Source organism: Arachis hypogaea, chromosome 12 (genome assembly GCF_003086295.3).
Source record: "Arachis hypogaea cultivar Tifrunner chromosome 12, arahy.Tifrunner.gnm2.J5K5, whole genome shotgun sequence".
NCBI lineage: Eukaryota > Viridiplantae > Streptophyta > Magnoliopsida > Fabales > Fabaceae > Arachis > Arachis hypogaea.
The window spans coordinates 30,495,584-30,523,533 of NC_092047.1; the positions used below are offsets into that span (position 1 = coordinate 30,495,584).

At 33.7% G+C, this 27,950-nt stretch overlaps 3 protein-coding genes across 6 annotated transcripts; 2 read left to right on the plus strand and 1 right to left on the minus strand.

Annotated features, from left to right (window-relative positions):
• Positions 1-652: 652 nt before the first annotated feature.
• On the minus strand, positions 653-27,107 carry LOC112727261 (uncharacterized). Of its 4 annotated transcripts, none has more exons than XM_072209142.1 (11): positions 26,403-27,107; positions 26,216-26,267; positions 25,819-25,904; positions 24,739-25,410; positions 21,218-21,340; positions 4,178-4,483; positions 3,989-4,019; positions 3,845-3,858; positions 3,683-3,733; positions 2,795-2,856; positions 653-1,126 (listed from the first exon to the last, which is right to left on the minus strand). In XM_072209142.1, the coding sequence occupies exons 6-11, from the start codon at positions 4,415-4,417 to the stop codon at positions 805-807; spliced, it is 720 nt and encodes a 239-aa protein (XP_072065243.1). In that variant the 5' UTR covers positions 4,418-4,483; positions 21,218-21,340; positions 24,739-25,410; positions 25,819-25,904; positions 26,216-26,267; positions 26,403-27,107; the 3' UTR covers positions 653-804. The 4 variants fall into 4 exon arrangements, with proteins under 4 accessions (XP_072065243.1, XP_072065242.1, XP_025632721.1 ...); XM_072209141.1 differs by having other exon boundaries at positions 4,178-4,496; XM_025776936.3 differs by having other exon boundaries at positions 653-1,084; positions 4,178-4,503.
• LOC140176691 (uncharacterized) lies at positions 19,681-22,315 on the plus strand. Its single transcript, XM_072208235.1, has 3 exons — positions 19,681-20,189; positions 20,273-20,928; positions 21,987-22,315. The coding sequence occupies exons 1-3, from the start codon at positions 19,681-19,683 to the stop codon at positions 22,313-22,315; spliced, it is 1,494 nt and encodes a 497-aa protein (XP_072064336.1).
• On the plus strand, positions 22,711-23,304 carry LOC140176692 (uncharacterized). The gene has a single exon (XM_072208236.1). It carries the CDS (start codon positions 22,711-22,713, stop codon positions 23,302-23,304), a length of 594 nt encoding a protein of 197 aa, XP_072064337.1.
• Positions 27,108-27,950: the final 843 nt, after the last annotated feature.

Genomic DNA, 27,950 nt, shown 5'->3' on the forward strand with positions numbered 1-27,950 from the left:
TCCCCCATTCCTTTCTTTGTCACATCAAATATTAAGATAGAATAGTTAAGGGAATAAAAAAGCCACCAGAAATATTTTGTATATTCGTTCTATGCTGCAAATTTTAAGCTTGTGTGTATTGAGTTTTGTTCCTCAAAGGTTATCAGCTTTTCTTTCTGGGTGAAGTCGGATATGTTGTGAAAATTTAAATTTTCTATGATTAATCGTACTTCTTGTGAATTTATGGTTATGTCATGATCTGGTGCTTTGATTTTTCTACATACAGTGTTAGGGATTATACTATAGCAAATGAAAGCAGCAATTATTCTGAGCAGAGCGCTGTGGGGAAGACAAGAACAGAGAAACGAAGAGAAGAGAAGACAGAGCGTTGTGGGCTTCAAAATTGGAGATTAGGGTTTTAACTTGATTTAAGGGACCAAATTGATTCCGGACAGTTTACTATGCCACATCAGCTAGCCGTTGTAATGCCCACGTGTCACGAAGCCTGCCAACTTAGCTTTCCGGTTGCACCAGGTGTCCAGAAATTGCTGGAAGGACGAGTTTGAGTCCCGGAGTGCAAGTTCGGGGATGACTCTGAGAAACTTTTAAGTTCAGGGACTACTATGAGGCTCGAGTGCAACTTCAGGGACTACATTGAGACTTATCTCAAAAATTTGAGCAATACACACTAAAAGTCATTCATTAACTTTATAAATCAAATAATCATGTTGCCTCACCTCTAATAACCAATTGAAAACTGGAAATAAGGCCTCATCGGGCTCTTATTATGCAGAAATGCAAGCATAATTTTAGTGAGCTATCTGATTATACAAATACAAATTTTAGGAACACATCCTTCATTGCAATTATCAGGAACAATTTGAAAGCAATCACGACGTAATTTCGGGTCATCTCATGGTGGACATAATCAGCCAAAATCTCTTCAATACCAGCACTTATGTGCCAGAATACAAAGAGATTCGCTGCGAGCATGGAATATGCGTTCGGGAATATCAAAAGAAGTGGGACAAGTGCAGTGGCTTTTAGCAGCTGCTCTCTCTTTGTCTTCGGACCTACACTCCTCAATCCACTGTATCGCTCCTTCCTATATACATGCCGAACAATGGTTAAAGTAATCAAACCAGACCTGTAAAATGCCCGTTTCTATTTCAAGAGGATTTCACAAATGTTTCAATGACATTTCTATTGTCAAATTTTCATGACCTAAGACCAGTATACTGATCCCTTTAGGCTTGAATAGATTGAACCCAATTAGAACAAGCACCAAGATTGAGGTTTTACAAATGCATACCCTAGACAAGCTTATTATTATCAAGAAATAAATAGAAAAGGGGGTTTTGAAAAAAGAAGGGGGGAGGCAAGTTAAATCGAACATCTCATCCAACACACACTGTTTACTCTACAATTGGATTTTTATCTCACAAAGATATCCACTCAAATCCAGGCTAAAACCCCCAAATCATTTGGCCTTTAGAATAAAAAATAATATGTGCTGGAAACATCGATCAACGTGATATTGAAGCCAATATTACACAAATTAAAATTAATGAACACAACTGCTTCAGCAGTGGCCAAGTTGATTAAAAATGAAGGACAAGACACTTGACGACACGGAATACATTGTGTTAATTTTTATTTGGTAACCTCATATAACCTAACCTCCAGTTAAATGTTTCATGATCTAGAAGAGATTTGACGTCATCAAAGACAGCCAAATATTTTACCATTACTCAATAAATCACAAGCACCAAAGTGTATGAGTGCAATAATTAATTACTGCAGCTTTGAGCCTTTGTAAACATGAAAGGAATTAACCATCTTAGGTGAAGCTTCACAGATTCAATTGCAGGGTATATACTTAAGGATTGGCATATGGAAAAGTGTTTTATGGTAGCAGTTCAAAAATCAAAACAATGTCGCGTCACATGGATGACGATGAAAATCATTAATACTCCCAAAAATAGGACGATAAGGTTTAAAAATCTTGATTGGAAAGAGATAGATGCAAAAGCAAGTTTCTAGGGTGGAGCAAGATTCTTCTGTTGCCAACATTGAGGTGGGTGGATTTTGATCTGTGATGATTAAATTGATTTCTTTTATGAATACACTAAAGATCATTTTCTAGATTAATTAACAGCAAGTTATCCAAACAAAAATGAAGAATGTTCAGGCACGGTGTTCTGATAAAGAAATTAATGATAACCTATGGGTCAGGGACTCAAACATGGACACCTAACACGACAGGCATACCAAAATCAAAGAAATAAATCCAACAAATACAAGGTATTCATTCTAAGTCCCTCACAAAAAAATGGAGCATGTTGTATACATCTTTGGTATCTAAGATTTTTTTTTAATAAAATTGGTATCCTCTATTTATATGCCCTTTTAGTAAAATAAGTATTTATTTCTATGCCCCTTTAATAAAAAGTTTTTTATTTTGGGCTTTCATGACAAGATGTGGTCTGAAATTGCTCCAAAAGATAACAAGAAAAATCAATAGGCTGGGTTCATGCTTCATAGATGCTAACTCAACATGTCTTATCCTTTTGCATATTTTTTCCTTCAACTATCCAAGAATATTATTTTTTTTATTCTATTAAAAATAGCAGTTATGACTATATTTACGTATAAACTTTGAAAATTCCAACAAACAAGGTCCCAGAAAAGTCACTAGTCTCAGCAATCAGGCCAAGAAATAAGCATATTAATACAACAGAAGATGGTGATGCTTGAAAAAACTGAAACTAAAATCAATTTTATTATTGAATACTTTGAATTTACACCAACTAACCTCTGGATGCTATCGCCAGTAGTAGTAGCAGTTGCATAACCAGCTGCACCGTGAGGCTGAACCTGGGAGACATTGTCACACGGTTTAACAAGACTGAAGCATTTACAATCTAAGATGCAGCGTTAACATATATGGTAGTAGTTTTAAGGAAAGTTACTACTTAGCACACTATTGCCAGGCCATTACATCTAGTGATAGAAAAAGAAAGAAAAAACTTTGTTGTTGTCTATGATAGAGCAAAACGGACTCTGCAGGGAGCAAATAGCTTTACAGATATATCTCTCAAACATTGTTGAGAACTTGAGATAATAGACATACACAAAATAAAAGCTTTTCGTTTTCTATCCACTTTCTTCATCATCTTGCTCAGAAGAGGGGAAAAAAGTTTTTGATCATTTATGAAAATGTTCTACTACCCAAACAGTCCCACTACCCAAGCATATTATAAGGTAGACACCGGAGTGTGGAAACAAAGTTGGCTCTAAAATCCAAGCTATTTCTCTGAGTGAAGAAATTTGCAGAAGATTGTCCCCAAACAAAATGTCCAAAAGACCCTCTCCTTAACTTAGGATATTAAAAATTACATGAAAGCCTCTAGCAATAATAGTTTCGTCAACTGACAAAAATCACACTTTCAATATCCTTACTAATTCTATTTTCCTTATTTTATCAAGTTGAACAGATATGTACAAATATGTGAACAACACAACACTCCAATTCAAACATTAGCAAAAGAATGAAATCCTTCATTAAGATGAATCAATCCATTGATTAGTTGAAGTAGTTCCAATCAAGATAAAACAGCTGAAGGAAGCATAACATGCAACAGTAATCACATCAAATAAGAAATCTGCTAAGAGCAAAAAATATGAAATCTTAGAATGAAACCTTGAAAGTTGCTATTCCGGTTCTGTAACAGGGGCGATAAAGTTTCAGAACCTAGTGAAATTTACACAAATCAAATGACACATTAGACAAAAATCTTTAACTAAAACCTACAACCCAACCAAATTCTCTATCAATCAAATAGTAATAACTAATAAGCAGTACCTCATAAGCGCGCACTAAAAGCACACACACCACACGTCCACATCAACCACCATAGCAACGCACATTGAAGTCATCAGTGGCAATAAATATCTCAAAAACTAAATCAGAAACAGCAAATAACAACAAAGAAATGAAAATCGCAACCTTGGCCTCCAGCGAGATTCGCATCTCTAAGCTGCACCATAAGCAGGGAAAAAACATAAATCATGAAAACAAGAAAACAATGGAAACTAAAATATTCTAACAGTATTTGCTAACTATCAGTGTTGCCACAAGAAATCGTGCAAGAAAATGACAGCGATACAAGAGAATCGAGGAAACGGTTATGCTTACGTCAGATCCGGAGACACCAATTCGGAGGCTTTGGGTAGCGGACCTGGGAATGCGGAGTAAGCTGAGGAGAGCCAAGGGATGGCAGGAGGAGCCGCCATCTGCGGCGGTGATCGGTGACGAAGGTGGCGGAGAGGTGGTGGAAGAGGAGGAGGTGGTTGATGATTGAACGATGAAGTTAGGAGAGATTCTGAAGAGAGGCTTGGATGTAGAGAGCCTCTTGCTCAGGGTCAGAGCCTGCATTCTTTTTTCCTTTTTTTTTTTTTGTGATTTTGTGCTTTTTTTGGTTGGATTGCTGATTTGCTGGTGCTGAAGGGTGTAACTGAAATCTATTAATCTTCTATTAATCTATCTATTAATATATAATAGGAGACAAGTAATGGGTTCTATGCTCGACACGTGTAGCAGTTTCTTGAATGACAAGTGGCATGCAGGGTAAATAGAAAATTTAAGCAATATATAATGGGTAAATCTGACATTGCAATGCACATGAAGTAAACCAGTCATATATATAATTCAAATATCCACTTTTTGACATTAAACAATCCTGACGGGAGACCTGAAACTCCCCACTACTTCTCAACCTGGTAGGAGACCTGAAACACAATGGATGAACATTTTGATTTAGGATCAGATTTGCATGGAATTTCAAAATATTTAATTTGTTGTAAGGGTGTGGACAACTCCAAACAAGTTCAATGTCAGCGAGATTGGCTCCATCGAAATGGTTCTTCAAGATAAACAGGTAGGAGCATTTTTTACAAAAACATAACTGTGCTTTATATGTCATGTAGAGATAAGCCTCAATGTAGTCCCTGAAGTTGCACTCAAGGCTCAAAGTAGTCCCTGAACTTAAAAGTTCCTCAGAGTCATTCCCAAACTTGCACTCCGGGACTCAAAGTTGTCCTTCCGGCAATTTCTGGACAGCTGGCGCAACCGGAAAGTTTAGCTGGCAGCGTTGGTGACACGTGGGACTCACAGCGATTAATGGAGGAGCACAAGCGCCAACTTTGTGTATGAAGGAGTGGAAAACAGCGATGCTCCAGAGCCAACGTCTTCCACTGAAATCGGTGCATTTAATGGAGGAGCACATGCGCCATTGGAGATTGAGGGAGGGAGAAGAAGAAACCTCACTCTGTGTTGTGTTTGTTTCGTGTTTAGAGTGGAGGGAGACAATACGTTATTGAAACGTTGAGGGAGGGACGTAATCAGTGTGAAACGACGTCATTTCTATGAGTTCCACGTGTCACCAACGCTGCCAGCTAAGCTTTCCGGTTGCGCCAGCTGTCCAGAAATTGCCGGAAGGACAACTTTGAATCCCGGAGTGCAAGTTCGGAGATGACTCTGAGGAACTTTTAAGTTCAGGGACTACTTTGAGGCTCGAGTGCAACTTCAGGGACTACATTGAGACTTATCTCCATTGTTATGACTTAAACATGTTAAAGATATACTCACTCTTTAAGTATTCACTTCGTTGTCACAGGGTGGCAGGATTTATACAACCATACCAAGATCACTAGCAAAGAAATACATTAGTATTATTCATGAGTTCCACATGTATACTATGAGTAACTTCATAATTGTTGACAACATAACCAAGAAAAAAAACGGTGTTAGTAGGTGGGTACTTGTGTTTTCACATAGAACAAGGGTTGAACATATAGAGAATCCAACTTTTTCTTTGGAAGCATTTCGATTTAGGAACCTTGCAGAGATGCATACAGTCGAGAAAGTAGAGGATCTTGAACTGTTTGGTAAGTCTAAGACTATATGTAATGATATATAGATGTGCAAAAAAATTATAACCACTTGGAAAGCCATATCTAAAAGTGTGCTTCTTATTATTTTGTAGATATAATTGGAGAAGTTGTTGGAAAGGAAGATCCAAGAGAATTAATAACTAGCAAGGGAATAGAGACTAAGCGCTTGGTTGTTATTGTGGAAGACTTGGAGTAAGTTCTATGTGTTTTTATTAAGAGAGGTATGTTGTTTATTCGGTTTTCTTATTTATATAGTAAGCTTGAATTCCTGGGGCTGATGACAGGAAGAACAGGTTAAGTTGTACTCTCTTTGGCGAAACTGTTGACCAGATACTCCCTCACCTTGATGATGATCAACTTGAACCGCTTATTGTGATCCTCCAATATTTTAAAGCAACCAGATGGAATGGCAAAACTTTAGTGCAGAGCCACTTTGAACTGTCCAAGGTCCATGTCAACCCAGAACTAAAAGAAGTTATGTCATTCAAAAAAAGGTCAGTACATTTTAAAAAGAAGTTGAATGTTTTGTGGTCATATAACAGTGTTTTCAAGGATAGGTTATCAAAAGCTTGGATTCTGCAGCCTTTTATTCGAAGCAACTAGCTTATCAAATTTACCTTTTAAAATATAATTTTCTAATAATGTAACACATTTTTTTGTTGAACAAAATGAAAAAGAATATTTAGTTCCCAAAAAGTTCTTCCAAAATAAGATAACCAGTTAAAAAAGGTTATCTTTAACTAATAACAGATATTTTGTCAAACCAAATATAAAAAATGATTGAGCATCCAAAATTATCTTTCCAAATTTGAAAAAAATACAAAAATGTTTTAGCTTCAACTTTTCAGTGGTTATGCATTGGATTTAGTTTACATTCCTTTAAACTAAGGCTGCCTAGATATTTAAGTAACATTAAAATGTCGAATATACTATTTACTTGATAGACCAAAATATAAACATACTGAAAATAATTCAAACACATACAGATTTGGTTTGGTAACACACAGAGATTTGGTTTGGTAACAGTATGTTGTCTAACCATTTAACACGTGAATTGCAGCCTACTCAGCGGTTCTGAGTCAACTTCAATGAGGATTAGCCATCAGTCGACCCAAAGTTCATGGGTTGGGACTGATGAGCTCAACAATGGCACAGCTATTGTGAAAACGATTGAAGAAGTTTTTAAGTCTGTCGAGGTAAAAGTTATTGTAATTATGAAGTTATTTGCTGTTTCAAAAATCAGATGAGCTATTAGGTAAAAGGTCTTAATGTGTGTAATGCTTCCAAGGAGGGGCCAACCTGGATTGCAGGTACTATTGTCTCAATCAATGCTGGGAAGGATGATTGATTTTATAAAGCATGCAGGCGATGTCCAAAAAAGGTGGAAACTCCTATTGGGAATAGGTACGAATGTGCAAAGTGTGGCCACACCCATGGATGTGCAGCACTCAGGTGTGTGTTCTTAATTTGAGTGATTATTAACAATTAGCATCTTCATTTTACTTGATATTTGTGATCCCTGTACTAAAACTATTATCGCTATTATCACGTGAAACAACAGATACAAGGTTGAGGTCATGGTCTTTGATGGTACCGGAAGCATTACATTGTTATTGTGGGACAGAGAAACCAACCAGTTGTGTGGAAAGGCAGCTGAAAAAATTGTAGAGGAGGATGTATATAGCACACCAAATCCTTATACTATTAGGGATTAAAGTTACAATTTTGTTTTTCAAAATATTATAAATTATATACACAAAAATACATCTAATTATTGGTTGGGGTTTCAGGATGCTAAAGAGGATGAATACCCTAAAAGTCTAGACAACATGATGGATAGAATAGTTCTTTTCAAAATCAATGTGAAAAGTGGCAACATAAAACACTATGATCAGATTTACACAGTCATGAAAGTGTGTGATGATGAAGAAACAGTTGCAAAGAACAAGCCTAAGCAAATGGACGTTAGCACATCTATGAACATCATTATACGTGTATACCTATTCCACTTTAATAAGTAGATATGATTTCCAGACCATACAATTGTTTTTTTTTTTTTATCAAAATGTACATTAATATCTAATTATGAGTAGGGTTTCACTTTAAATAGGAGAATAGAGGTAGCAACACGCTGGAGATGTCCGGACATGTTGTTAATCTTAAGAATGATAATGATCCTCAGCTTACTGTGGTCAGTATATGCAAGTGTTTTGAATGTATAAAAAAACATGTGATTTAGGTTCTGAAATTATTCTAAGTGAACTGTCATGTATGTCTTTGTGTAGGATTCTATGGAAAACTGTGTTGAAAGCCTCAAATACAAAATACCAGCTAAAAGAATTGCCGACAGTTTGAAGTATGGTTCGGTTGTTGATGAAGAATGCTAGCTTTCAACCAATAGGTTCAAGGGAAAAAACAAAAGTCTCAAACATCTGATGTGGATAATTAAGTATTAACTAAAGTTGACAAAGTTATTTAATATTGATTGTATTTGTTTAACCATAGACTATATGTTTTGAAAGATGTTCTATGTTTAGGGATCAGAAGAGTTGCTTATGTGCAATGATATCCAAAAAGTGATGTATTATCATGAATATATTTTGAATGAGACTTATATTATATATGATTTATATTATGTTATGGTGTATGAGAATATATGCCTTAAACATAATCCATGATGAATAATACCTTACAAAATTTGAACCCAGAGAAATTGATGTTAGAACTTATTTTTCACGTGATGGATTATATGTTAATACAAATTTGACATTATATAAAATATAACTAACAACCTAAATAGGAGTTTCTAATTTACAAAGACTATTTACATATTGACAACGACTATTGATATAGCCAAGTAATCCAAAATATAACTTTTCTTTAGAGTTGATTTCTCATCTGTGTGATGCTTGGGAAGACTACTCAAAATAGTTAACGCGGGTTATAGAATGGTGTACAAAGGACAAAAACTATTAATTAAACTTCATTCTTTAACCATGTATAATTATGGTGCAAAATGAATTTTAACCTTGGAGAAGCTATATCTAAAAGTCATATCTAAAATGTGTTTCTCAAATTGCAAGGTAAATGAAATAGAAAAGCAGATTGATTTTTGAATGGGATTCAATTTATTAAAAAGAAATAGAAACTATTAATTAAACTCCATTCTTTATTCATGTTTAATTATTGTGCTGAAATAAATTTTAATAATAAAAAATACTAGGTAAATGAAATAAAAGATTTAAAAAAAAAGTGAATTCAAGATTAAAAAAAATCATGTAGTGATGATATTTTTGAATTGGTATAGATTTCTTATGAATATAAAGCAATTTGTTGGTGACTTTGCATTTCTCTGCACGTAATGGGCAAATGTATTATTATAAAAAAATCTTAACAAAGTTCAAGAGTATAGGCTATTATGTTGCTGACTAATTATGGTAGCAATCCCAATAAAAACTTTCAACATATTTTTATGACAAGGTCCATAAAGGGATGCCTTTCTAACAAGATATGATCCTCATTGAGTAAGATAAAGTTTATGGATCCTTATACAGATTAAGTAAAAAATTTCTCCTCGACAATTACAATGATGAAAGAGCCCATATATGATTTTTAGAGATAGTTCAACAGGTTTCACGAATAACTAGAAACGAAAAAGCAAAGGATCTAAAGGCATAAAGAAATTGGATAAGTTGAATACAATAATATATCTACTAATTGCTCAACTAAGTGACAAGAAATATAAATAATTTTTTTTAGATAGAATATGGGTACAGCTATCGTATGTTATACGCATAAACCCTAAAAGTTTTATAATGAAATTAGAAATGTTTCAGAAGGAGGGTCAAATCAGGGGTAAAGCTTTATAATGAAGTTAGAAATATTTCAGAAGGAGTGTCAAACCAAGGGTAAAATACTTGCAACAAGGATAGTCATTTGAATGGCATAATCTTTGAAAGTTTCAAATGGCATAACCGATCAAGTTGATACAATAAAAAAGGTTAGTTGACAAAGACGATACATTATATTGCATAACCAAGGATGTTGCAGCATTAGCTTTTACATACACTATCACCTATAAATCCAATTTCATGTTTATTTTGTTCACATGCATTTGGAATTGAATTCATCGGGTTTCTAACTATTTATGGCCATTATCAATAAAAAGACGATTCATTAAAACATTTCTCATATGATATGTCTTTCTAATGCAAGTAAGTATAGTTAATGCTAAAGTGAAAGTGTGGTCAAAGAAAACAGTTAATTGGGCCAAACACCGTAAGGTGCTTAATATGAAATTATGGTGGTTTCAACAGTCAACGCATTTACACATTTAGAGCGCCTGAAAAATTAGGGTTATTTTTCAAAGAATATCAAATTGAATTTTAGTTGTATTTTTTGTATGGCTATATTCCAAAACCCTAAAAGAAGATATCATGATGTGATCCACAAGCAAATTAAATTTTCATAATATGACTTAATAGAAATTTCTCCACCTATACAATACAAGGATTATACCTGCATAAAGAAAGATCTTACTAAATTTTATGGAGCAGGATAAATAATATTAAATAGTCATAAAACACACAATACTGGCAACCAAGGAGATAATCACTATCATCTATTTCCAGTGATCCAATCACGAATCCACATAAATATTATTAAAGAATATATATTCAAACTCATTTACTTTTACCAAGAATTTGTAGTCCATTCTCATCAAATTTTATTTTTTTCGAAGAGGATATACAGAGATAGACGTAAAATCATTATGACATACATATTAAGTAATCATATATACATAAAAGTATGTATGCATTAGCCAATTGACTTTTTTTACTTTTCTAAGCATTCAAATATAAGAAAATGAAAGCTGATTTTGCTGGTTTAGGTTATACATATAATCAGTCTTCTGTCTCTTTAGTCAACTCAAAACACATTGCACAATAGATACATATTAAGTAATCATATATATAAAAGTATGTGTACATTATCCAGAAAATTTTTTTACTTTTCTAAGCATTCAAATATAAGAAAATAAAGGCTGATTTTGCTCTGTCTTTAGTCAACTCAAAACACATTGCACAAAAGTATGCAAGGATGAGCATAGTTACCAACCACAATATTTAGTTTTTTTTTTGGAGACTACACATTCGGTCTATTAAACAATTATTTTTATAGCTTTATAGGTTAAAAGTGACAATTAATAATTAAATAAAAAGGTCACAGCTATATAGGGAGAATCAGGAAATGGCAATGTGTATATCGTCTTGGTTAAATGTGCAAACAAGATGTTATATCACGTCACTTAGCATATTTAATGTTTTAGGTTAACGAACATATAAACAAAGCATCGACAGATTATAACAAAAGCAATGGGCATTTGAAAATCACCGTATAGATGCGATGCAAGTATCGATGCATGTAAATGCTCATTGTTATAGACTAATCAACTACAACGTAAATAAAAAAAGAAAATATGTATTATGAAGTAGTCTAAACCCTTTAAAACAGATACAGTATTGCATGAAATACACTTCGTATCATTCTGTATATAAACGACATCTAATCTAATGGACACAAGCACAAAACATAAACACTCTTCTCTACTTAAAAACTTCACCAAAAAATTTTTAAGCTGCAAAAAGAGGGATCTTAATAAGTTTTATGGAGCAAGATAAATAAGATTAAATAATCATAAAACACATAAGACTGGCAATCAAATCATAATGGCTATCATCTATTTCCAGTGATCCATGCACGATTCCACATACATAGTTTTAATATATATTCGAACTCATTGACTTTTACCAAGAGTTTGTAGTCCATTCTTATCAAGTTTTGTTTTTTTTTTGAAGAGGATATACAGAAATAGGAGTAAAATCATTATGACATATACATATTAAGTAATCATATATATAAAAGTATGTATACATTAGCTAAAAAGTTCTTTTTGCTTCTCAAAGCATTCAAATATAAGAAAATAAAAGCTAATTTTGCTGGTATTCTTTATACGTATAATTAGTCTTTTTTCTTTAGTCAAATCAAAGCACAATGCACAACAAATACATATTAAGTAACAATATATATAAAAATATGTATACATTAGCCAAAAAGTTTTTTTACTTTTCTAAGCATTCAAATATAAGAAAATGAAAGCTGATTTTGCTGGTTTTGTTTGTACAACTAATTAGCCTTTTGTGTCTTTAGTCAACTCAAAGCAGTCATAACAAAAGTGTGCAAGGATGAGCATAGTTACCAACCACTATATGTAGTTTTTTGGAGACTACATATTTGGTCAATTAAACAATTATTTTTATAGGTTTATAGGTTAAAAGTGACAATTAATAATTAAGTAAAAAAGTCACAGCTATATAAGGAGAATCAGCAAATGGCAATGTGTATATCGTCTTGGTTAAATGTGCAAACCAGATGTTATATCACATCACTTAACATGTTTCATGTTTTAGGTTAACAAACATATAAACAAAGCATCAACAGATTATAACAAAAGCAAAGCCATGGTATTTGGAAATCACCATACAGATATGATGCATGTAGCCATGTAGTAGATAGTTGTTATAGACCTTGGACAAAAAAGTAAATAAAAAAAGGAATATATCTATTATGAAGTAGTCTAAACCCTTCATAATAGATTTAGGATTGCATGAAATACACCTCCTATCATTCTATATATAAACGACATCTAATCCAATGGACACAAGCACAAAACATAAGCATTCCTCTCTACTTAGAAACTTCACTAAGAAATTTATAAGCTGCATTTCACAAATGAGTGACATTTCTCCAAAAAAAAAATCTATTACCATATCTTGGTGATGACTTAGTATGGAAGATCTTAACTAAGGCTGATCCTAAGACTGGTGGCAGGTGTAGGGCACTCAACAAGTCTTGGAATTTCAGGCTTAACACACCATACTTTGTGAAGCAGAACTGGGCTGAACAAAGGGGTCAAAACATCAATGTCATTATTGGTGTTGGAAACCCTCCAGCAGACGAAAATTCTCAATGGTTCATTCGTGCTGGTGTAAATGATGGAGTGCACTCGCAGCTAAACCTTCCAATTGTGATCAACCAGCTTGGTTTTTACTCACTTATTGGCTCAGACCATGGAGTTCTTTGTATAAAATTATCCCAAGGAGGACTTAACTCAAGGCTACTCATATGGAATCCACTCACTGGAATGATGAAATATGTATTTGATGAGTCCAAAAAACACTACCGTCATCATGTTGTAGTTTATGCATTTGGGTATTTGTATGATTCAGTGGAGTATCGAATTGTGCATGTCTTTAAGCGCCATTACATACATAGGACCTTGGGCTGGAGTCTATACTGTTCATTTGAGAATAACTGGTGAGATTGCAGATCATTCACCAGCGACGTGCAAAAGTTGGGACCAAAGTCTATCGTTGTTGATAGAATTGTTTACTGGATTGGCTGGGAAGGAACCAACTTCACTAAATCATCACTGATAATATCTTTCTCCATAATACAAAGGCAGTTTTTTGAAAGCATTATTCCAATTGATGCAAGATCAACCTATCACTCTCTTACAAATCTGCATGATGGGGTTGGTTTCATATCCTATCGTAATATAGGCTTCTCAAGGGAAGTTATAGTTTGGGAAATTAAGCATGATGGACAGGACAAGCTTAATTGGGATAAGAGTTACAGGACTTGGCATTCTTTACAACCCATCTATGTTCATCGGAAAGGATATCATTTCCATCATGGAGTGTAGGAATCGTTTTGGGGGATCCAATGGTGCTGATAGGACAGATCTTTTGCTTTCAAGACTTAAGTGGAGCGGAGCTAGGAGGGAGCACCTGATGCACCGTACTTGGCAACAAAATGTACACGTCAAGTCCATGACCATGCACTCTGAAAGTCTCTATATTGTGTAACCAGTTACCCCACACTTATGTGGAAACTCATCCAATATTTCACAACTTTTAAGTATTAGGTCTCAAGCTTATGTTTTCAAAAAATTTGTTTTGTGTCTGTCTATGTTATTGTATTTTGGTTTAGATCAGAGCATCCTCAGTTCCTATAATGGATGCATAATGATAGTTAGTTTCTTATTTGTCTTTGTTCTGAGTGTATGGTTTTGTCAAAGAAACTCTCTTGAGTTTCCAAGATTTTATAAGAAAGTAGAATATAATCTGCAGGGTATTATATTATAGTGTATTAGGTCAGTGTTTAGTGTGATTTCCTAGAGTGTCTTGGCTTAGTATCTACTCATTAATATAAATAGTTATAAGATTTGGTTGTAACACCAATATTGCGAGTGTTTATGTCCACACAATTAGTCATATCTCTGAACACTCATATGCATTTTTAATTTGAGCTCATACAGTCGATAATAACTAAGTAAGGAATATAAACCATTTGAAAACGGTTTTACAAATAATCACAATAAGCTTGGCCACAACAAATATAGTAGGATAAAAACACTGTAATGGAGGCTATATTACTAAGAAAGTTGATTACTTAGATATTAAAGGTAACATGAGGGTATAAAAAGACTATCAAAACATAATACAAAAAAGAGTAAGCTTGGATAATATTAGAAAATTTTTTGAACATTTTAATGGTCAAGTTTATAGTATCAAAAGGGTCAAAATAGAAGTAAAAAATGAATAAATAATTAAAAGATAAACTAAGCCCCTAAAAGAAACAGGATCTTTTTAGTTATTAATATATTGTGTTTTGTACTCCACAAAAAAGGAATCTATACATCAACAATTCATAAAAATACAATATGGTTAAAACCAAAATATTAATGCAAATTGAATTAAACCATAAATGCAGATATTAGCACGATATAGTGGTCAATCAAAAAATTAATCATCGTAGAAACTAGGTCAAAAGGCAAGGGAAAAAAAAGATACAGTGGGATATATAAGAAACAAAGATAACACCATCATTGAGATAGTAGTTTAGGTTTCTTTATTGAGTGAAGATGTCTACCAAAATATCCAAACCAGTAGAGATTTCAGCAATACATGTGTAGCTAACAGAATATTGTGGTTGACCGTGTATGGTTAAAGAAACTTTAAACTAGAAGTTATATATAGGACTACCGTTAAAATGGACCAAAACTCCTCATTCATATCTAGGTGTAAAAGGAAGAGTATCATGGATGACAAGAGAAAGAAGTTGAAGACATCACAATCGGACTCTCAGAGGACATTGTACACTCGAGTACCTCTGCAGCAAATCTTCCATAGCTCATCTTCACAAGAATCAGGTGCGTAAATTTTTAATAAAAATAGTGAAATCTGTGCAATTTTCATCACTATATAATGTCCACTCAGATAATATCCTAAAGACGAAAATTTGGTAGTATTCTTAATAAGGTTCATCATATTCTGAAGTGTATGGAATATGCTATGTAACCGTGTATGGGATATCAACATGCCTCAAAAACATAAGATGGATTTTTTTTCAGATAAACTTGAACAAAGGCTGACTGGAAGAAGCTCAAGGTCTTCTATCTCAAGTGTTACAGTAGAAGAAAAAGAACACAAAGGCATAATGAAGCAGCGAGTAACATAACATTTGAAGTTCTTTAGATTAGCAAACTGTCTTACAAAAATGGATTCACTTTATACTCAATTTCTATGCAGAAATTTTAGAGACAGGAAGAGAAACTCATTATGGAACTCATTATAAGGATAAGGAAAATTATGATAATGCAAGACACCACTACATAGACTTCGGCAGCTTAGGTACGTCCAAAAGGTCCCCATCAATCACTACAGCAATTTATCATGAGTGTGTGGGTGGCAGTGGTCATGGTGCTCATTCGAGAGGTTAGATATTTTGATATGGTTGACTCATTTTCTATGGATTTTTTGAACAGGTTGAACTGTTTTTCATAATATAGTGTCACGACTTGATTATTAGACCCGGACATGTAAACTTTCCAACAGGTTGAACTGTCTTTCGTAATAATAAGTCACAACTTGATTATTAGATCTGAACGTAAGTTAAAAAAATAGCAATCCCGACAACAATTATCAGATACGGGGTTTTTATGAAGTCAGCAGATAAAAATTGTGAGACATAAAGCTTAGAAATGACATGTATTGTGTTAACCCTGTAGGTAACATAAGTGCAGAAACGACAAAAATTTACAGGAGGGAAAGGGCTCTTAAGCTGGCTGAAAAAAGAAATGTGAATACTCGATCAGATTAGTTCCAAGCTATTTATGTTGAGTACAATAATTTTTAACTACATCGATGCAAATGGTATGGTCCAAGTGGATGTGGCTCAAAAGATAGATAATTTTGAGTGTACTATGCAAATGCATATAGTCGTGGGGGCATCAAATCTTCTCACACAATGTACACACACTCAGATGATAATCTTCCTTTATTTAGGCGTTGTTGCTTCGAGATTATTTAGTTCCTCAACTAAAAACTAAATACATACACTCAAATCTTACTACCATTTTTACAATTGAAAAATTTTATTGCAGAAACATATTCCAGGGTGAATACGCGAACTCCAACCTCAATTAGAACCACGGCAAAAACTAGATTGCCACAAATTTTTAATTCAATTTCAAATGGATCAGGTCATGACGAGGGTGGCTCCGTGGACAAGAGCAACGTAGCAATGGGTAAGAAAATTTATATACAATATTAAGTGGCAGAAATTAGAGAAGGATTTGTTATTAATTTTGTGTTTAATAGAAAAAATTGAGAAAAAATGTCTTAGCTTCAACTTTAAAGTGGTTATGTATTGGATTTACTTCATATTCCTTTAAACTCACTCTGCATAAGTAATAAACTAAAATTATTTAGCAAAACTGGTTGTTATGTTAAAAAAAATCCAACGCAACACCTAAAAGTGATTCTCACCGACACAAAAGCTTGGATTTTGCAGCCTTTTATTCGAAGCAACTAGCTTATCAAATTTACCTTTTAAAATATAATTTTCTAATAATGTAACACATTTTTTTGTTGAACAAAATGAACAAGAATATTTAGTTCCCATAAAGTTCTCCAAAATAAGATAACCAGTTAAAAAAGGTCATCTTTAAACAATAACAGATATTTTGTCAAACCAAATATAAAAAATTATTGAGCATCCAAAATTATCTTTCCAAAATTTGAAAAGAATGCAAAAATGTTCCAGCTTCAACTTTTCAGTGGTTATGCATTGGATTTAGTTTACATTCTTTTAAACTAAGGCTGCCTAAATAATTAAGTAACCTTAAAATGTCGAATATACTATTTACTTGATAGACCAAAATATAAACATACTGAAAATAATTCAAACACAGAGATTTGGTTTGGTAACAATATTTTTTCAATGGTAGGTTATCAAAATTAAATTTGAAAAGATAGTTTTTGAATTTCTTGAGGTTTATTTTTGTTAAGTCAGAGTAAAAATACCTTTTTAATTTAATGAGCATAAGCAACAACATTTGTGTTTCATCAATTACTTTTACAGAATGCCAAACACTATATATGCATAAACGTAACAGACTTTTTGGAGGAATAATCTAACCAAGTGACATAAGATAAAATTTTCCTCAAAACTATATCTTGACTTCATCTATTATGCAGCAAATCGAGCAGCTACTAATGACGCATGCACAAGCACACCTCCAAATAATCCTAACAAAGGTATAAGGCAGAAAATAACCTACCTTAATGTGCCACAAGTATGTATTGAATGTTAGTTTTTGGACAATTTGGCTAAGTTGTCTATTATCATGTAGTGTACTGGCACATGGGAGATGCAATTCATGAATGTCAATATTGTCATGCTTTGTTTTGGTACGATGAAAGGTCACAAAAATAATACAACACATCTACCCCTACATATACTCTCTGTTACAGAGGAAAAGTTGAAATTCCTCAGCTCTAAGAAGCACCCAAGATTTTGTATGAGTTGCTATATGGCGAGGACATCAAAAGCAAGCATTTCCGTGAGAACATTAAGACTTATAACTCTATGTTCCAACTCACCTCGATGGGTGCCAAGATTGATTGAACTATAACAAATAGCAAAGGGCCACGCACGTTTATTCTATATGGAGAGAATTATCATCTGATGGGTAGCCTTATACCCGAAGAGGGGTGCATGGCAAGATTTGCACAATTATATGTGTACGATACATAAAATGAAATTCAAAATCGTATAGCAGTGATAAGGTGCGTAACGGAATTAAATATGGCCATGGTTATTATGTGTTGATTAAATCAGTAAGGAACTATTCATTTAACTAACATAAATTTCGAAAATGATTTGCCATGATACAGAGGAAAAGACAACAAGATACATGAAGATATTGTTAGAGATTTGAAGATGTTGGACGATAACAACATATTGGTCCAGGCATTTCAAATGGTTCGGGAGTCTATAGGACCTGACTACACATCCACAGTGAAGTTGAGGTTGTTTGGCAAACGGGGCAAAGATGGTAGGCGGTATAACCTACCATCCACTAATGAAGTTGCTGCGTTGATAGTAGGCGACTTTGATTTCGCCAAAACTGATAGAGACATTTTGGTTGAAACACATAGTGGGAGGCTACAACGAATTAATCAGCTAAATCCAGCCTATTTGGCATTGCAGTACCCTTTATTGTTTCCATATAGAGAAGATGGATACAAGGAAGACATTCCTCTAAAAAAAAGTGGTAAAGAAGATAAGGGTAGGCAAGAGGTCTCAATGAACGAGTTTTTTGCGTTCAGGATCCAAGAAAGACTAGCCGATGCATCTCCATTTCTCTATTCAAGAAGGTTATTTCAGCAATTCTTGGTAGACGGATTCTCCATGATTGAGTCAGCCAGATTAAATTACATTCGGCTTGATCAAAAAAAGTTTAGGTGTGAAATGTACAAGGGCTTATCCAAAGCAGTGTTAAGTGGGGAAACTAGACCTGCGTCAAGAGAAAAATGTATCATCCTGCCTTCTTCATTCACGGGAGGGCCTAGGTACATGATACAGAACTACCAAGATGCAATGGCGATTTGCAGGGTGGTTGGCTATCCAGACCTTTCTTACATTCACATGTAATCCGAAATGGCCTGAATTAGAAGACTTTCTTAAGAATAGAGAACTACATGCAGAAGATCGACCAGACATGGTATGTAGAGCTTTCAAAGTTAAGTTGGACAAACTTATCCAAGACATCAGAAAGAACCAAATATTTAGGCACGTTAGTGCAGGTAAACAATGTCCCGTTACATACTCTTTAATATTAATATGCATGTTTTTTAGCTTTTCCAGTACATGTGTATGTTCGTTATGGAGATATTTTGATTTTTTATGAAACCAATCATTTTATACAATAAATCTCTAACTTCTTCTATCACACGTTTTTAAACAAATCCGCACTAGAAATTTCTATTTCCAAAAAATAGTTTAACACATATACACAAAACCCTTTATAAATTAAAATGTGTGATGTGAAGATTTTTGGATGAAAAGAAAGTATGGAATAGGGAACTAAATTACTGTTGAATTAACCTGCAGTCTAAGATGGCTACATTTTTTATATATTTCAGTTCCAGTGAAGTTTTTGAAACTTTATAAATTGCGAATTCCATTCAATTATAAAAAACTTTGCTGGATTTGTATGAATAAAGAGACAATCATTTATAAAATTAACCAGCGTTGTCGTTTTTCATCATATAACTACGTAAAAGCATCTCCTGTATTAACTAATGGGAAGTATACAATGTCTAAGAACCTGTATAAATGTGTTTGTACATAATCTCCTTTGCAGTTGTGTATACAATTGAGTTTCAGAAGCACGGTCTCCCTCACGCACATATTCTGTTATTTCTACATCATGATGACAAGTTTCCAACGGAAAAAGACATGGACCGGATCATAAGTGCTGAGATACCCAACAAGGTCAACGATCCACTATATTACGAAGCAGTGGAAAAGCACATGATGCATGGTCCATGTGGTAGTATTAGGAAAGATTCACCATGCATGAAAAATGGTCAATGCATGAGGCACTTTCCTAAGAGATTTGTTGCGAGTACTACTATTGATGAAGACGGTTATCCGGTTTATAGGCGCAGGGATGATGGCAAAATAATAACCAAATCAGGTGTGGAACTTGACAATCGATATGTCGTGCCTCACAATAGGAAGTTATTATTGAAATATGGTGCTCACATAAATGTTGAATGGTGTAACCAGTCAAGATCGATTAAGTATCTATTTAGATACGTCAATAAAGGCCAAATGACCGTGTAACAACTTCATTTTACAGAAGTGCTACAAGTGATGTGAATAATGATCAGTGTGATGAAGTTAATATGTATTATGATTGTAGGTACATATCCTCGTGCGAAGCTGCATGGAGAATTTTCGGGTATAGCATTCATTATAGGAACCCTTCTGTGGTAAGGCTAGGCTTTCAGCTTCCTGGTGAACAACCAGTGATATTCAAGGACGATGAAAACATGGATGACGTTGCTAGGAAAGAGTCTGTGAAAGAATCCATGTTCTTAGGATGGTTCGAGGCAAACAAAAAATACCCTGAAGCTCGATCTTTGACATATGTGGAATTTCCTTCTAAGTTTGTATGGAAGGCTAATACTAGAAAATGGTTTCCAAGAAAATCTCATGTAATTATTGGCCGTATTTTCTTTGTACCTCCAAGATCAGGAGAGATTTACTACCTAAGACTACTTCTAAATTTTGTTAGAGGACCTACCAGTTATGAACAAATTAGAACTATTGATGGTGTTGTCTACTCGACATTTCGAGATGCATGCTATGCATATGAACTTTTGGCTGATGATAAAGAATACATTGATGCTATAGAGGAAGCAAGTCACTGGGGCTCAGGAGAATATTTAAGAAGGCTTTATGCAACACTCCTGTTTTCTAACTCAATGGCTAGGCCGGAGCATGTATGGGAAAGCACACAGAGAATGCTATCCGATGACATTCTTCATCGACAAAGAAGGTTACTTAACAATCAAGGTATGCTGTTATAGTTATTATTATTAATTGTAGAAAAATAAGTATTCTTTGTATCAGTTTGTCAATACTATTAATGTTACTAGACAACTATTAGTATAACTCTATCAATAAATATTAGTTGACTTATGAATTTGCTAGATTTTAATATATTTTTACTTCGCAAAATAAAGTATGAATCTCATACAAAACAAAAAGACATGGACACAATTCCCAAAATTAACAATAAACATTACTAACAAAATAATATACACATGCATCAAAACAAATTCTTTTAAAATGACATACTTACCTCGAGGTGGTTGAGCCACAAATTATATCTGAGGTTGATTATGCACAAATTGTCTCAATGGTCATGAATGCTTATATGGAAGTGTACAATAAGGTGTATCCTTTTTCCTTATTCTGCATCTTACTGTATATATGCCATGCAAAAAATCCAATTCTATTAAGCATTGAAGATATCATAAGAAGCTGAAAACATATTGCTATATAGACAATATACATCCAAATAGCAGAGTTCAAAATATCCAATATAGATATGGGAAATATAAGAATCAACTACATGAGGTAAAACAAATGTATATTTAACTAAATAATGATCTTGGTCATAATAGAACAGATGTAAATATAATTTATGTATGTATTTTATTGCAAAATTTTATCTTCTACAAAATCATACTATTACTTACAACAGTGTATACAGTTTGTTGAACAGAGTTACAAATTACAGATGAAGAATTATGGGATCTGACGTTGATAGAAATTGAAAAACTACTCAAGAGTTATAACAAGAGCTTAAGAGATTTTCCATCAATGCCATTACAAGTTTGATGCAAATTATGAATGGGGAAAACAATAAGTTGATTTCTGATGAGCTTCAGTACGATAAACGAATTTTGACTGCTGAACATGAAGTGTATGTACAACAACTTACAAACGAGCAAAAGAGAGCTTATGAAGAAGTGATGACAGCAGTGAATAGTGGGCAGGGTAGTTTTTCTTTCTGTATGGTTATGGTGGTACGGGAAAAACATTTCTTTGGAAGACAATTACTGCAGGTATTAGGTCCAAGGGTCAAATCATGTTGACAGTTGCTTCAAGTGGCATAGCATCCCTCTTATTACCCGGTGGTAGGACGACACATTCTCGCTTTGCAATACCACTCAATTTGGATGAATTTTCAACATGCAACATAAAGCAAAATACTCCGTTGGCTGAATTAATAATCAGAGCTAAGCTTATTGTGTGGGATGAAGCTCCTATGGTCAATAAACTTTGTATTGAAGCACTCGATAGGACCATGAGAGATATTTTGAGGTTCAACAATATTGCAAGCTTGGAACAACCATTTGGAGGAAAGACAGTGGTTTTTGGTGGTGATTTTTGACAAATACTACCAGTAATACCCAAGGCAGTAGGCAAGAGATTGTCAATGCTACAATTAACTCATCATATATATGGGATAGTTGTAAGCTGTTGACTTTGACAAGAAACATGCGCTTACAAGCGGACAATAGCAATTGTGAAAACAATGACTTAAGAGAATTTACTGATTGGATTTTAAGCATTGGAGATGGTAGATGTTTGTCATCTATAGATGGTATTGATAAAATAAAGATCCCAGATGATATATTGATACATGATTAGGATGATCCTATTAGTTCGATATGTAAAGCAACTTACCCTGAATTATTTTGCGGTTCAAGTTGTGTTTCACATGTAAAAGACAAAGCTATCCTCACACCGACACTACAACTGGTGGATGAAATAAATAATTATATGATGAGTTTGAACCCATCCGAAGCTCGGACTTATTATAGTTCTGATACAGTTTCTGAATCTGAAACAAATAATGATATTTTGGCATCAATTCACACACCAGAGTTCCTAAACACTATTAGATGCTCAGGAGTACCAAACCATGAGATAACTGTTAAGGTAGGGACACCAATCATGTTACTAAGAAACATAGATGACTCAGCAGGTCTATGTAATGGCACACGATTGGTTGTGTCCAAACTTGGAAAGCACATAATAGAAGCAAAAAGTTTAACAGGGAAGGGAGCTAGCCAAAAAGTGTTTATTCCTAGAATGACCCTAATCCCTTCTGATCATAGGATACCATTTAAATTTCAAAGGCGACAATTTCCTATCATGGTTTCTTATGCAATGACAATTAACAAGAGTCAAGGGCAGTCATTGTCACATGTTGGTTTGATATTAAAAAAGCCTGTATTCGCACATGGGCAACTATATGTTGCAGTTTCAAGAGTTACCAATAAAAGAGGGCTCAAGATCATAATATGTCATGAAGAAAAAGAGAAGAAGGAAACAAACAATGTTGTGTTCAAAGAAGTATTTAGAAACGTTGTCTAAGTAGTTTTATTATGCGAGTACCACCCATTAGGTATGTCCTAATTGCATGCTTCTTAGTTCAACATCCTCATATGTTTTTAATATATGGATATGTTCTAATTTCATGGTTTTTAGGTGGGCGTATCAATGTATAATTCTTGGTTGTGGGTTAGTCAATCAAGTTTTTACAAATCAAAAAAAAAAAAGCGAACATATAGGATCAGTAAGGTATTAAATGTAGCATTCCATCAGAATAAATTCCATTCGAACATATATATATATGACTTCGTAAAGATAGAAGTGCATTTTGTAATGTGCATAAAAGAAATTCACAACGATCTCTATATGCGATGGCAGACCATCTTTATAACAATATACCACAAATCCGTCATAATTAACCTAACAGGTCATTCTTTTTGCAGGTGATATTTTCAAATCAGATATGTTGAGTAGAAAAAGAGAGCAAGGATCCAAAAAATGACATTTTGGAATTAAAGTTCACAAACGCTTGCAGAAATAGCTCTAATCCTACTATATTAGCAAGTACATCAGTTAGGTTGGCATTAAACATGTGAAAAGTATATGCTCAGATGTCGTTCATTCAAATTCATCGACGGAACTCATGTCACATTTTGTGATTTTTTCTAACTAACAGTTAAAAAAGGTAGCATTCTCTTTCTTTATTTCAGGTGAATTTCATATTAAACCCCAGAAAAGGAGTCACACAAGTAGAATAACTATATAGTATCCCCTCGATCAATCTGGCCTCAAGATGGTGCATTTTGGTTTTTTATGACTTCACAAGAGCATTAGTTGGCATTTCTTAAGTCAAAAGATGATGCATTTTGGTTTTTTATGACTTTACAAGAGCATTAGTTGGCATTTCATAAGTCTGAGTCATGTTAACTTTAGTGCATGTGGAAACAGAATATATGAAGTCTAAATTTAAAATTTGTTAGAACTGTGAGGATATAACTTTATTATCCATTATTTGATAAAGTAATTTTCTTAAAAATGTCTTTTTATAACATTGAGGCAATCACTCTATCAGAATTTAGCATCCATAATATGAAAAAATGATATGTGGTTATGCAGAAGACTATCTAAAATTTCATAACAATGTTACCGTTCAAGAGTAATATATATATATATATATATATATATATATAAACACCTGCTTGGCAAAAAACCGTGCTAGCAAACACATACGCTAAACCAAAACTCAACAATATATGAGCGTTAACCCATTTTTATTTATATATTTGTTCCTTTATACAGTAAATTAGAAAGTCTTGGTTATTTATATATTTGTTCCTTTATACATTAAATTAGAAAATCTATAGCAAGCTACCGTTGTGTCAAACAAGAATGGACAGACACAATGATTCAAAAGGATATCTTCTTTCAGATATTCATGCACTAAAAGGAGGGTAAAAGATATGTTATAATACTTACACAATACATTTCGCAGATCTTGAGTATAGTTGGTTTGGTAACTTCCTAAGCTGCACAACAATTTAGAGCAACGATGATCAAACACACGGATAATTTATAGAAAACAAGATAGAAGATACACTGCGCTAACAACTCATTCTTCAAGAGTTACTTTAAAATATAAAAGATGATGGCTATTTAATTTAAACTGCTGCATAACTATATTGCATACATGTCAAAACTTTATATCATGGGACCATATCATAGTTGTCTTTCTCTATACCAGCAAATTTTGGCAAGCGTTACATTAGAAGGATTCTTCGTTTGAGCCTCTGTGCTTTATATCATTTTCAGTTGATAAAATAATATAAATGGAAAAACAAAGGAAGGTGATTATAAAATATTCTAAATGGAAAAACACATTTTTAAAAGCCAATTGACAAGTAGAATTAGAAATCCAAATCTGATCTCTTATTGAAGTTCACAATTCGTTTTCATTTTATCAGCAAGATCCTCACTTAAATTAACATAAGAATACCAACAGCATCATAAAAGAGAGAGAAAAAAAAAAGGAAACTTAACATAACTTGAAAAAAGGAAAAACACGTCTCCAACAGCATTAGAGCTCCACAGATCTGATATAAATTCAGAATTTCATTTCATCTTTTGAAATCCATTCTCACTCAAAGGAACCTACAACAATATCAACGGTGAAAGTACCATCAAAATTACTCTTCAACCGAACTAACACACCAGTGCACATAAGCCAAAACTAACAGCACCAGCAGATTACTCTTTGTATTTTTATTCAACTTCAAAATAGAACATTGCATTTGTATACATTCTCGCAAAATAGTGGAAAGTGATTATAATAGAGTATAAATGGAAAAATACATGTTCAAAGCAAACACAACTGGCATTAGATATCAAAATCTCTTATTGAAGTTTAGAATCACTTTTCATCTCTTGAGCAGCATCTATGCTCAAATCAACGCTCAACGAGAACAGCCATAACAAAATATCAAAATTACTATTATGAGCATCATAGAAGAGATAGATAAAATTAAGAAAAATCAACTTTCATAGAAAAAGGAAAACAACCTGTCCAACACGAATACAAGTAGCATTGAACCTCCAAGACCACAATTTATTTTTATCTTCTAAGCCGCATTTTCACTCAAACGAAGCTTCAACAAGGAGACAACAACGTCATCAAAAATACTCTTCACCCGAAGAAACACACCAACGCACACAAGCAAATAGTAACACCACCATAAATTAAGTTTAAAATAGTTGAAGCTTAATCAGATCACAATTTTACCAACGCATCTACTAATTATAACATTTTTTCAATGGTTATTTTTACAAACAACAAATTGTTACTATCAACTTATATCAGGATCAGTTATGTCGGAATGGTGACCAGCATACGGTTTTCGATAATATATTAGCAATAATCAAGACTAAAAAGTAAATTAATAAAGAGATCACACATCACCTCAATTAAGTTTCGGTGATCTTTTTCCCCACCATTTTTATGCTCGGCCAATCTGATCAATTTGGAACACATAATTAAACTCAAATATTATGAAACCATAACAGACATACAAAAGTTAACGCCTTTTACAATTGTAATCTGAAAATGAAAATCCCAAAGAATTTTTAAGCCGATCACTGAATCGTACCTGATGCATGCAAGCTTTCCCCAAAAACTGTGTTCAAGCCAGCCTTGAGCGAGTTTTTTCAACATCTTTAGTGATATCGCATTCAACAATACATGATTGATTCTGAAATATCAATTTCGAAGGAAAGAAAAGGAATTCTTCAAAGTGATTATAATTACAAGTATCTGCAGCTACCCATTATATATATAGTGGGTCATCTTGATTTAGTGGCACCCATGCGGTGAAATGGTAGGTGAGATTTAATTTTCATTAAATGTATGGGGAGTAAATCCCCATAATAGTCTCCGAAATTCGGATCGTTACCCAATGTGATCCCTGAAATCCCAATTGCACCATTGTAATCCTCTAGGTACGGCTCCGGGCACCATAATAGTCCCTGGACAGTTTTCCGGTGATGAGTCATGACCAACGATATGATGTGTCATGAAGTTGCCACGTTGGAGAGCCAAAACGTTGGCATTTTGGGTTGGCGCCCCAATTTGGCAAAAACATTGTCGTTTGGCCCAAAATAAAAATATGAAACGTGCTTCATCAAAAACACACCATCTCTTCACTTGTCTTCTCCACTTCTACCCTCTGTCTTCTTCTTTTCTTCTTCTTCTTCCTCCTCTCTTCATGAATGCCACTACCTTAGGGTTCCATTGGTGATGTTGAAATTCTTACACTCAGAAGATATCAAAATCAAGTTTTACTTCATCGTTCGTTTCCTCCTGCGTCAGAAACAAGAGGTTCTGCCATTTGTAAAGGTAATTTTTTTTATTCTTTTTTTTTTTTTTTGCAATGCATGATGATTTTTGTATATGCTTGTGTTGTGAGTGTGGTTAGAATTATGGTTTTTTTTTTTGTTCTATTACTATGGTTCTAGGGTTTGATTAGGTTGGGGTTTCATGAGATGCTCTGTTTGATTATGGTCATGCTTTGTTTGAAAATAATGCTCTGTTACTTCCTTAGGGTTTCATTAGTGAGGTTGAAATTCTTGCACTCATAAGACATCAAAATCAAGTTTCACTTCATCGTTTGTTTCTTCCTGCGTCAGAAACAAGAGGTTCTGCCATTTGTAAAGGTAAATTTTTTTTTATTCTTTTTTTGCAATGCATGATGATTTTTGTATATGCTTGTGTTGTGAGTGTGGTTGGAATTTTGTTTTGTTTTTTTTTTCTGTTACTATGGTTCTGTGGTTTGATTAGGTTCGGGTTTCATGAGAAGCTCTATTTGATTATGGTCATGCTCTGTTTGAAAATAATGCTCTGTTTCATGGTCATGAGTGTTCTATTTGATAAAACACTTATTTGTTGATGTCTGTTATATGAGTGAATACTGCAATGACTTGTAATGTAGACAATATTATAAATACTTCTGCTGCAGTTGTCCTGTATAATATATAATTTGTCTAATTCAGTTTTTATGTATAATGATGAGAATATTTAAAAGATCTATTTTACTTAAGCCATTTTAATTTTATTAGAAGATTGAAAATAAACAGCAACATGTTATCACAAAAGTATACTCTTTATTAAGTTTGTAGAAGATGTGATGTTATGGAACTTG